The 12,400-nt window shown below is 31.8% G+C and overlaps 1 protein-coding gene across 1 annotated transcript; it reads left to right on the top strand.

Annotated features, from left to right (window-relative positions):
• The first annotated feature begins 3,724 nt into the window (after window positions 1–3,724).
• LOC134724726 (uncharacterized) lies at window positions 3,725–6,518 on the top strand. The gene is made up of 3 exons (XM_063587923.1): window positions 3,725–3,897; window positions 4,368–4,436; window positions 4,908–6,518. The coding sequence occupies exons 2-3, from the start codon at window positions 4,379–4,381 to the stop codon at window positions 6,428–6,430; spliced, it is 1,581 nt and encodes a 526-aa protein (XP_063443993.1). The 5' UTR covers window positions 3,725–3,897; window positions 4,368–4,378; the 3' UTR covers window positions 6,431–6,518.
• Window positions 6,519–12,400: the final 5,882 nt, after the last annotated feature.

Raw genomic sequence — 12,400 nt, 5'->3', positions numbered from 1 at the left:
TTAATGCAACGTTTATCATGAACAGTGATTCTCTTTGTGATCTGCATTGCTTATAAGGTTACTAGTTTCTGTTTAATTGATTTTATTTTAACTTCTATATTTGTTCATGTAAAATTTAAGTTTAAATGTTTTATTGTCATTAAACTATAAACCAAAGCATCAAAGTTTTACATAACCACTACACACAACACACACACACGCGTAACAAGATAATAACTAGTATACAAAATTAAAAGTGTGCATACAATGTAAGGATAAAACTTACACACATCCGAAAAACTACAAAAACCTTATACTACAATAAACCTTTTAGTCACAGATGGTATTTGCTCGTTTCATCTACAGTGGCGCTCGAAAAAAAAACCCTAATTAAAATCCCAAACTCAGCATTAAGATGAAGAGAATTGCTTTAGCATAGATTACATTGAAAAAAAAGTTATGCAAAATACACGTAAGACCATCAATAACAGATTCAGAAAAACCTTCGTGTAACGAATTTGACAGTATTATATAAACAATACATCTACAGAAAAAAAACGTATCAATATGTCATACCAATTTACTTTGGGTAATATCCAGTTAACTGTCTCCAAAACAACGTCTCAGATTTCCAATATTGTGTCCTATCACGGTAATATATTTGAGACTTTTTGTAAAGACCTTATCAATTCATTCACGAATTTGTAAAATTGATTGATTTACTTTTCAACTTGACCTTGTACACAATAATTCATGTTAAATTCGTCCTTCACACCTTTTCTTCTGCGTTGCTGATTTTGTGCTGCGTTGCTGATTTTATTCTCCGTTGCTGTTTTTGTTCTCCGTCAAGAAGGACAGACTATGTTACATTTTGTACACCACTCATTGTTATGAAACACACACACTATAATTCACATACATATACTAGTATGATAAATGAAGAATAGAATAAATACGAAGTTAACTAAACGCAATTGTGTGTTTACGACACGAGTTATCTCGATCATGCTACGCGGTGCTAATTTTGACTTCTTATATAAACTAAATCTCAATCAAAGATTTGTGACAGCTACAAGTGCCTATTCGTCGAGTAATAGCCTAAAATGAAGATTACTAAAAGTTTTTGGATACATATAAAAAGAAGATGTGGTATGATTGACACTTTGACAACTCTCCATAAGAGACAAAATTACACCGAAATTATCAATTATAGAAAACCGTACGGCCTTCAACAATGACTAAAGCCTATACCGCATAGTCAGTTATAAAATGCCCCTTTTAAGTTTCCATGAGCGTAAGGATCATTGCTTTTTTTGCCAACTTCCAAACCTCCCACCTCCATCCCCAATGTTTGGTTTCTCTCTTGACAAAAACAGTGGCAATCAATCAGTTTTGAATTTATCTTAACAGTTTAAAATAGTTACAAACTATTTTTCATCTACTTATTGAAACATATTTAAAAAAATCAAAATCGAATGTAACATTTTATTACAAAAACACATGCCCTAGTTTCTGTGTGATATGCAAATATGGTTATGTAACAGATTGGGCTTAAAATAGAATGTTGAAATTATAAACATGAATCTTTACATCAAATTCCTTTGTTCCTGTGACTGATTGATTAGTTTCCGTTTTTAGTCCTTGATGATATTTAGTATGTATAATATGATTCCCTGTGATGTATTGTTGTATGATATATATGTATTTTACAATTTGTTATGTTTTTTGTTTGTTGTGTGTAGTGAGCCTTTTAACTGTATGGGCTTAAGGTGCTGTTTCAATTATAAATGAAGTTTATTGACTTTATTGTACCTTTCATTTCAACTCAAAAAGCTATGGCTGACGGAAAACCAACAATATTTTTCGTATAATTCTGAACGTATTTTCAAAAATATAGAGAAAAAACACTGGTCTCTCTTAGATTTTTGCTTTCTGGATTTTGGAATGTGATAGCCGTATTTCAATTGATGAAAAAACTGGATCCTTTAATGTACTTAGCATAATGAATATAATTAAGAACAAAGTAGACTATTTTGTTGGTGATAGTATGATTGCTACACATATTCCTAAAGCTCAATTGTTTCAACGTATTTGCCTTTTCATTAGCTGATTGATGCTCAATGAAGAGCAGTAGATATGCACATACATATTGAATAGTATCTACCTGTGATATGCACATACATATTGAATAGTATCTACCTGTTCGTGTTATTATGAATATACCATGTTGTGTACAAGACTGAATCGATGTTCAAATAAAGGTAACAGTCCGCCGTAGGTTGACCCTAACCCGCGCAGACCATTATTACTTCTATATAACGTAAGAAGATGTGGTGTGGTGGTGTTGTTTCAAATGGAAACAAGTTTCCAACATTGGTCAGTCTTTTCATTTTTTCAAATGCCTCTTGCTTCAGAAAAGAAGCAGCACATGTCAGTTGTATAAGTATCTTTGTGAACCGATGCTCTCTCTGACAACTGAAAGGAAGCACCCTTCACAATATCATTAAATCGTTTTTCTTTTACATAAATGCCTTCCAAATATAAAAAAAAGTACAAAGTTTTTGTAATTACATATGACTTTTTATTCGTAATAATCCTAAAGTTTTTCTTACTGTAACATAGTTCCGATAAAATTGAAAGGTTCACTTGTTAAATAGTTTCTAAAATTATAATATGACGTGCTTCTTTCGCTTTATGAATAAACCCATGCTCTAAATCCAATATCATTTGTTTGCACATGTATTGACTACTGTAGAATAATGAATTTTATCAAATTGGCATGCATGCATTTAATATATTTCATTAACTTAAAACTGTTAAATGATGCACATATTTTTACTTATTTATTTATCATGACTGTAATGTGTTGCAGTTCGAAATTGACATATTTGACCTAGTTACGACATCCGTTCATGCTTGCTTCTAAAAACTCCTCCCTCCGAAAAACCACATTGCCAGTCGTTTGTTTGTTCACAAACAAACTTAAAGGAAGTTCATGGAAAAGTCTATACAAACGCCATACACTTATACACATCGGGCATAGAAACTACCTTACTTGTCCCAATCAGAATCGAAATATCACTATCGCTCGGGCGAAACTAATCACGAATATAAGGCCTACCCATGTTAAAACTACAATAAAGTATAGCTTGCATCAATTATTTCCTCAGCATATTTACTGGTTTAACTGAGTTTTATTGATAGCCATAGTACATATAGGCTGTTTTACTATCGACATCACACTTAAAATTAAAGAAATAAAAGAATTACGCGCACTTACCAATACCCACCCGTTAATACCCTAAGCATTTTAAGGTGTTTCTGTTGATACTTTAATTTTCTGAACCTCACTTTCAAAACTAAGTGTCATAGTGTTCAAACATTGAATGCAGCAATATTTCTCGGTCAAGTTTACAAGTACTTTGATATCAACTACACCCATCTAACGCTTTGAGGAAATACAATCTGTTTTGTTTCTTATTTTGATTGTGTTAGTCGGTCGTTGATACGAAATGTATGATTTACGCATGCAAATACACTATAAAAAGTTCAAAACGTAATTTCGTACAACTTTCATGTACTGATTATGATGTTTTCAGGTACTGATTATGACGTATTAACAAAAACAAGCTTGCTTTGATGTATTTAGAGGAAATACAATATAGATTCGCCCCAGTAAAATTCATTTGTCTTTGACATGCATATTATAATTTTTACTTTACCTTCACCCCCGATTTGCATAATGACATCGTAGATTTTATAATCGTTGCACAATTCATCATTTGCGGTTTTGTCATAAATTTCCTTGTGTGTGTTTGTGTCAACAAAAAGACATAAATCAAAATGTGGTATAAAAGAGTTGAGTCCGAGGGACATAGACATACTTACTTGGAAATCTCATAACTACTTCACAACAAGGTAGGTTTTAATTATTAATATTTGTTGTAGAATTAACATTTTATTTTTTAGTTAATATGCGGTTGTATTTTTTCAGAAAGACCTTTTCCTAAATGTTTAAAATATCTGTTATACTTACTAGGGAAAATGTGGTTAAAGGATCGTAGTCAGTTTTTTTGTTGTTTTGATTTAATAACTGTTAGTATGAAAACAAATCGCAGTTTCATTATTATTTTACAACAATTTAAATGTATAACCGTTGCAACCCTTTTATTGTTTATTGTGTTTCAATTGAAAAAAGTACTAAATGAAAAAAAAACATTTCGAAATAAACCTTTTCAAAATGCACCAATACGTTTTTATATCATTATTAATTTGTGTATGGTAATTCTTCAGGAAATTTTGATAAAAATCTAATAGTGAAAAATTGACCAATTTAAATAGAACTATTTATGAATTTTAAAATATTAAACCTTTATATTTATTTTCAGATATATTCAAGATGATAATATTCCATACCATATTTCTTTTGACAACAGTTACCGCAGTGATACAAAAAGGTAATACCCTTTTTTTAATTCATCTCTATGATAAAAAAATGTGTAGAAATACAAACTTATAACAAACTGTATCAAATTGATTATTTAGAATTTTTCGTCGATATATAGTTTTACCTCAAGCATAGATTTTTCTTAGCTGTATTTGGCAAAACGTTTATGAATTTTGGTCCTCAATGCCTTTCAACTTCGTACTTCATTTGGCCTTTTTAACTTTTTTGGATTCGAGTGTCACTGATCAGTCTTTTGTAGACGAAACGCGCCTGGCGTTAATAGAAATTTAGTCCTGATATCTCTGATGAGTTTATTTATATTCGAATCTATTTTTATTATTGTTGCATGTTTTGATTTCATGGATTTGAAAATATATTATTTTCTTTTTATATCTCCTTTCGCTGTTGCCTTTGCAACATTATTTCAACAATATCTTACCTGAATTGGCTCTATACTCATTATATAATTTCATTTCTACAGAATATTCCCCAAAGAAAAAAAGTGGAACTTGTCCAAAGGAAACACATGCCGAATTAGCTGTTTGCAAGGAAGAATGTAAAAATGACCAAGAATGTCCAGGAGTCCAGCTTTGCTGCCGACTAAGCGCCTGTTCAACTTACTGCCGAAGTCCAGTTGGTCATCAAGGCGGGACACGCACATCACTCGTACTAACTGATTCTGGTAGCCATTTGGGAGCAAGTGGCATCGGATCGTCCCGTGGAATGAATGATAATTTAGGAGCACACTCTTCTTCTTCTGGAACTGGTGCAACAGGAAGAGAGCACTCGTCGTCTGCTATGATTAGAGGTTCTTCAAGTGGCATGTCTAGCGTTGTATCTCTCGATGACCATGACTGTAACCATGTTTGTGGGCAAGGGAAATCGTGCCCTTCAGGACACAAATGTGTTATAGACGGTTGTAGAAGTTACTGTGTAGAAACATCTGGGGGAGCTGGTTTATCTGATACGTTGAGGAGAGGTTCATCTGTGTCTGGGATCATTAGAAGTTCATCATCTTCCATGTCTAGTGGTATAAGAGATAGTAGCAGACTAGACAATAACTGTGATTATGCATGCGGAGTAGAAAAACCGTGTCAATCTGGATATAAATGTGTTCAAGAAGGATGCAATAGTTACTGTGTGCAAGGTTCTGGAGGTATTAATAGTATCCCTCAACTGTCAGAAACCTTAACGGGTAGAAACAATAATGCAGCAATTATTAGAAGTTCATCATCAGGCGGTCACGGAATGACAAGGGTTTCATCAATCAATAGCGCATCGAGTATAAAATGCGTAAACGATTGCGGAGATATACCTTGTGAATCTGGGTATAAATGTGTTCACGAAGGATGTAGCAGTTACTGCGTTAAAACTACTTCTGGAGCTATGATTGGTTCATCTGGTGGACACACAATGTCTGAAATGGTAGGAGGTTCCCACTCTGGAATGTCCAGTAGCTCATCTGGCAGAAACACTGCGTCTGGAATAGCAAGAAATTCCCACTCTGCAATGTCCAGTGGATCATCTGGGGTTGGTAGATCATCTACAAAATGTACAAATGAATGTGGGCAAGATTTAGCTTGTGGTCCGGGATATGCTTGTGTACATGAAGGCTGTAGCAGCTTCTGCGCTAGAAAATCTTCTGTTGATATGACTGGTACGTCTGGTCATTCTTCAATAGAGAGCCTAGATGTATCTGGTAGTACACACAATGTAGGTGGCAGTCGTTCATCCGGAGGTCATCTTACAGGTTCTGATATTTTGGACGCAATATCTGTAAGAGGAAGTGGGACAGATACATTTGACACAAGTTCGTCAAGACGAGGTGGATCAGTTAACAGATCTGGTTCCAGAATAGGTTCTCAGTCGACAAATGCTGGGAAAACTGATTGCAGAAAATTGTGTGATACCAACACAGATTGTAAAACCCCTAAAGTATGCGTCTCGGTTAATTGCCACAGGTTTTGTCGAAGAAGAAGCGTCACAAATAGTTATGCACCATAGTAACATTAAAACATAGAAGAAATCCATATTTTTTTTTTTATATAAACTGATTTACTGATTTACATGAAATAAAAAGTTAAAAACCCTATTTCTTTTTGTATTATTGTAGAAATAAAACGACAATACAAGGAGACATTTTTAATATAACTAAAACCAAGATCAGTGTTGACAAACATGCATACACTCAGACACATGTACACAGACAAACACAAAAGAAATAAGAAAAAGATAGTTTCCTCACAGTATATTTATTTTAATATTATGATCTTAACTGGATTTGGCAATTATTTTAAATATGTTATTGGTAATAAATCTCTTCACATGTTTCGGTTCTAACACATCATTGGGATTCAATTGGTTGACTTTTAGCGTTCCTGTTGAAGGTTAATAAAACATTTTTTTTTAACTTATACAATGTATAAAGTTTGTTTTCATTATTATGAAAAATATCCAATAACTTCAAGAAGTAATTCAAGACTTGATTTCTATATACATATACATTGTATTTATATAACTAATAGTATACATTAGCAAAAAAGAGTTTTATTTTCGGCTGAAACCTAGTGTACAATCACGCTGACACAATCAAGTATTACAAAAATTGTTTGTCTTTATTTTGAGACTTGTTTCAGCCATAGAAAATTTCAATGTTTTGGTCTTGAATACATGTATTCATATTAACTTATTATATATAACAGAATTAATTATATGTTTTTCAAGCTGAAGACGAAGAGAATATAAACCATCAGACCAGATTGTCACATATTATACCCTGTCTGAAACTTGACTTACACTTATATTACGTCTGTCTCATTTTAAATAATTTTGGCCATTTATTTCGTCGTTCAAAAACACGAACTTGTTATACCACTAGTGTATTGAAACTATTTTTCAAATAGTAAATTTTCTTTATGTTTATCTGATGAAATGTAGGGCTATCTGAAGCACACTTCCGAGTGCGGTAGTATCTCGCTGCATTGAAGACTAATTGGTGGCCTTCGTCTGTTGTCTGCTCCTTTGTCGGGTTGTTGTCTCTTTGACACATTCCCCATTTCCATTTTCAATTTTATTACTACGGATTTATTGTCTTCCAGTACTCTAATATCGTCGACGGTTTTCAAGATGCGATGAACAGATTCACGAAACTTCTTGTTAGAAATTCAGCAATTACAAAGTGCGAAAGAAAGGGAAAATAGTTGTCAAAGGTACCAGGATTATAATTTAGTACGCCATGATTAAAGAAAACGTTAACGAACATTGAAGGAATATTGTACTAAACGATTTTGAAATGAAAAAAAGTATACACTTAATCACTATTTTCTATGAATCTATAGGTCGTTAGTGTTGATTTAGTTAACAGATTGACTGCATTGGAGAGGTTGAAATATGAAATATTATGCAGGTTGTTTAACGTATACTTACTTTTAAGTGACTCCTTATCATTTTACGTTGATCTTTATTTGGTTTGGTTTTCTTGATGATATATTTTAAAGAGTTTGGGCTGATTACCCGTCATAAAGGAGTAGGTTCAGTAAGACCTCTTTTTGACCCCTCAAAATATAGCAGTTTTACAAAATTGTGAAATTGTAATCTTTAAGCTATTTATTAGAAAGTAGAATGCTTCTGCTACATAATTAAGGCTGTTTTTGACAATACAATGTACATATATCGGGTATAGCATTATTAAGTCATGCTAAATTACTGAAATCTTCACAATTTTAGCATTTTAGTTAAATTTAAGACGGTTTCCGTCTTAAATGAAAGTGGCCACATTCGTGTTCATTCATAATATTGAAATGTAAGTTGTATTTGATGATAACACACAACATATATAAAGGTTGAGGATGAACACAGATGCGGCCACTTTCATTTTTGACAAAAACGATCTGAAAAGTGACGTTTTTTGGCATAATTGGTAGATTTTTAATATTTAAGCTTGATTCGGAGCGTTTGTAATGACTAAATCAGTTAAAATCTTTCACAATAACTAATCAATTCAATTGAAATAGACACTTAAGTATTTAAACAAAATCTTTCGTTAGGTGAACCTGAAATTTGAGGCCAAATCGGCCCTTACCGGACCTACTCTTTATGACTGGAGCACTCTTGTGATCACGAGATGTGATATTTTTAAAGTTAACATGATTTTAAAATACAAATTGATATAATTGTTTTTATAGTACACATTTTTTCAAAAACGTTCCTAGACAAACATTTATCAAAATGACACTATTTAACATTAACATTTTTTTTTAACGATAATACTTAATTATTTTTTTTGACTTTAACGTTTAAGTTCCTAGTCTAACCAGTCATGTATTGTCGCGTGTTTATAGTGGAAAAATCTCGCGGGGGGGGGGGAGGGGTGTTTTCTTTTTTTTTTAACAAATTAAAGATTTGTGCAAGAAAGAGTTATCAACTTACATTTAATTTCGTGGGATTTATCATAAATTTGAATATTCGGTAACTTTCTTACATTCTATCGACAATGCAATGGGATACAATGATTAATGTTAAATGAATATTTGTTTCGTTTCTCACATGGAACATAATTTATTCAAGTGTATAAACCGAATTAATTGTGTTGGCACGAACTTAACTGCCGATATGAAATAAATATAGGTTTTTGAAGCACTTATCATTTAAGCTTTATTTGGTTGTTGTCTCGTTTATTCTTTTATTCATTTAAAAAAGACGAACCTTATTCTCGAATGACTGGTATTTTAAGCAGTTAGATGGTTTTTTTTTTTTTAGAATTTTTAGTATCATGAAAAGTTTAATTTTTTAAAATATTTTTTACATTATAGTACATTTTTTTAGTTTGAAAAGGATGAAAGTGTTTCATATGTCTTAAAGGGACACTAGCTACGAGATATATAAAAAAATCTTAATTAAGAGTTGTTTTGTTCAATCAATAATGAAAGTGAAATAGTGAAAAAATAATTCGCCTTTAGCAGCCAAAATGGTTTAATTTTGTCAAATTAAGCGATGAAACATTGAAAATTACTGTTTCACTTGCAAGTGAATTATCCGACCTCATTAAATCCGTATTCATGTGAACTTCAATTTAACCCCTCGCTAGAGATTGACAACGTATGCATTATAAGTGTACATGTTATTTAAAGAAAAAGAATGTCAACAATGAAAGTGAAACTACGGTAAATCATTTGATTACTGATTCGATCTATATAAAATCATTCTTATACGGTTAAAAACAATGAGACACATAAATATTTAATATATAAGATAAAATCAAATAGACCTATAAAAATCCAATTGTACGTGTTGGTTTAATCTATTCATATCGTTATTTATGTTTACATCGCTTATATGGTCATCTGAGGTCAAATCAATAGTTAATTAGATGGCGTCTGGACTAACATACACACGAAACGAACCTACATATAATCTATACCATGCTCTGTATACTATTTATTTTAGACTTTTTGTAGTTTGGATAAATATTTTACATTGTTATAAATCAAATATGAGAATTTGAGTCAAATCGGTGACCATGAATTTGACAGCTAGTGCCCCTTTAAAGTCATAAGAAACCTTAAATTAAAAAAAAATGCATCTGTTTTTTTATAACTCAATGGATAGTTTTCATTATAAAACTTATGTACATATACTTTTTTCTGATGAAAATTGTTCATATTAAGTTTACTTTATTTTAATTGCGTCCTTCCAGGAAGCAATTTCCCGACATATTTTCCGTAAGCAAAGTAACCTCAGTGTGACCCATCTCGTAAAAATCCGGTGACTGTATTGCGCATGGATGTCCTTAAAATAAACTATTTTCTGATTGTTCATGTTAAACACGTGCTCAATATGCATGCTTTTTGTTGATTGTTGACAAACAAGTGACACTCGTTAAACTTCGGCTTCAAAACACGAACAATAAATACCTGCCATATTTGCACATAAACACTGAACGATTGAAAAAAGAATTGACGATTATACGAAATTTATGCGAAAAAAAACTAAAATCGTACACAGAAGACTAAGTTTATGATGTTTGTATGCATTGGTTTCAGGAATAGGAGTAACATTGTTTTCAACGGTCATTCGTTTATTATGACTTTAAAGGCAGGGATCTAATATGGTTTTAAAGATTTTTATATTGTATAATATGATGATGTATATTGGATTGTGACACTATAATAAACTATTTACTTACTTACTTACTGTGATGAAGATATGTTATCAGTATAGATGAAATCATGACCTGACATTCTGGTATCTATCGTTTCTTAGATAATAAGCATTGCATAGTATATCATGTTTTATCGATTTTCAGCAGGTATTACTTTACGACTAATAAAATGAATAGCTTAACAACAAATGGCTATGATAAACTAGATTAGTTCTATTTGAAAGACACAATTATTTAGACCAAATATTCGAAGTTATAAAAAATTATTTACTAATACAAATAATTTAACCCTACCACATACAGAGGAATAAGATGAAGTTGTTACCTTTTACATAATTGATATCCTCTTCTAAAACTGAACTTTGTATTTTGTTATCGAAAAGATTTGTTATTTGGTTTTACATGTGTTAAATGTCTGACTGGTATTTATATTCCATTCTATTGGTTTCTTTAATTTGTCTTGCTTTTTAGCTCTCTTGTTGTTTTTGGTTTTTGATTTAGTGTCGTGTGTATTATGTTTGCAATTTTAGTTTTATATATTTCCTTCGTGTTGCTCAGACCTTAGGTATGCACACTTTTGTAATTCTTTTGATCTTGCCGTTGTCAGTTTTTTTTTTACTTATGAGTTAATTGTCAATTTTGTATTTTACAAATTCACCTTCTTTCACTTAAAATGATTCGATATCGTTTTTGCATTACATTTGAAATATTTTGGATGACAAGTAAGTCAAGATAAAAATTTAAATCCTTAAACCGGCAAGTATTGTGCATCTAATGTCAACTTATGATTTTTATAATAATAAAGTCAGATATATGTTACGAACTTATGACACATTCATATTTCATTATACCTCACCAGTATGACAATCTGCCGTATTCAATAGAAAATTTGATAATTAAAATGTGTTAAAAACAAAGAATTTATCATTTCTGTTTGACTTAATTGTCTAAAATTTCATGATTTCGTTCATACCGAAGAGTACTTAACTTTTTCCACGACACGAGATAAGAATGAATAATAGCAATGGTCAGAGTTTTCACAAGAGTTATCGTTCTTTGTATAGTTTCTTTAATATTATGTTTCGAATATTGTTGTGTAAATAGAATTTAGAGAATAAGAATAGAAATTTGATATGAAAAGTTTGTCTTTGTTTGTGCCTCAGCCTACCAATAAATAGTTATCAAAGGTACCAGGATTATAAATTTATACGCCAGACGCGCATTTCGTCATCATAAGACTCATCAGTGACGCTCAGATCAAAATACTAGTACTAGTAAATATAAAGCCAAGCAAGTTCAAAGTTGGAACAGCATTGAGGACCCAAAATTCTTAAAGGTTGTGCCAAGTACGGCTAAGGTAATCTATTCCTGGGCTTAGAAAATACTTAATTTAAAAAAAAAATCTCAGTTTTGAAACAGTAAATTTATGAAAATTACCATATAATTGATTTTCATGTCAACACCGAAGTGCTGACTACTGGGCGGGGACGAAACGTCCACCAGCAGTGGCATCGACCCAGTGGTGTAAATAGTTATCAAAGTACCAGGATTATAATTTTATACGACAGACGCGCGTTTCGTTTACATAAGACTAATCAGTGACGCTCAGATCAAAATTCTAGTAGATATAAAGCCAAACAAGTTCAAAGTTGAAGAGCATTGGGGAAAATTCCAAGAAGTTGTGCTAAATACTGCTCAGGTAATCTATTCCTGGGATAAGTGAGCTAGCTTTCCTGGAACGAAAAAAACCCATTTAACTATCATATAGACAAGAGGTATGAAAGCGGAACACAAGAAATCAATCAATCATATTT

This window comes from Mytilus trossulus, chromosome 1, assembly GCF_036588685.1.
Source record: "Mytilus trossulus isolate FHL-02 chromosome 1, PNRI_Mtr1.1.1.hap1, whole genome shotgun sequence".
In the NCBI taxonomy this organism is placed as follows: Eukaryota; Metazoa; Mollusca; class Bivalvia; order Mytilida; family Mytilidae; genus Mytilus; species Mytilus trossulus.
This window is presented reverse-complemented; position numbering and strand designations above follow the sequence as displayed.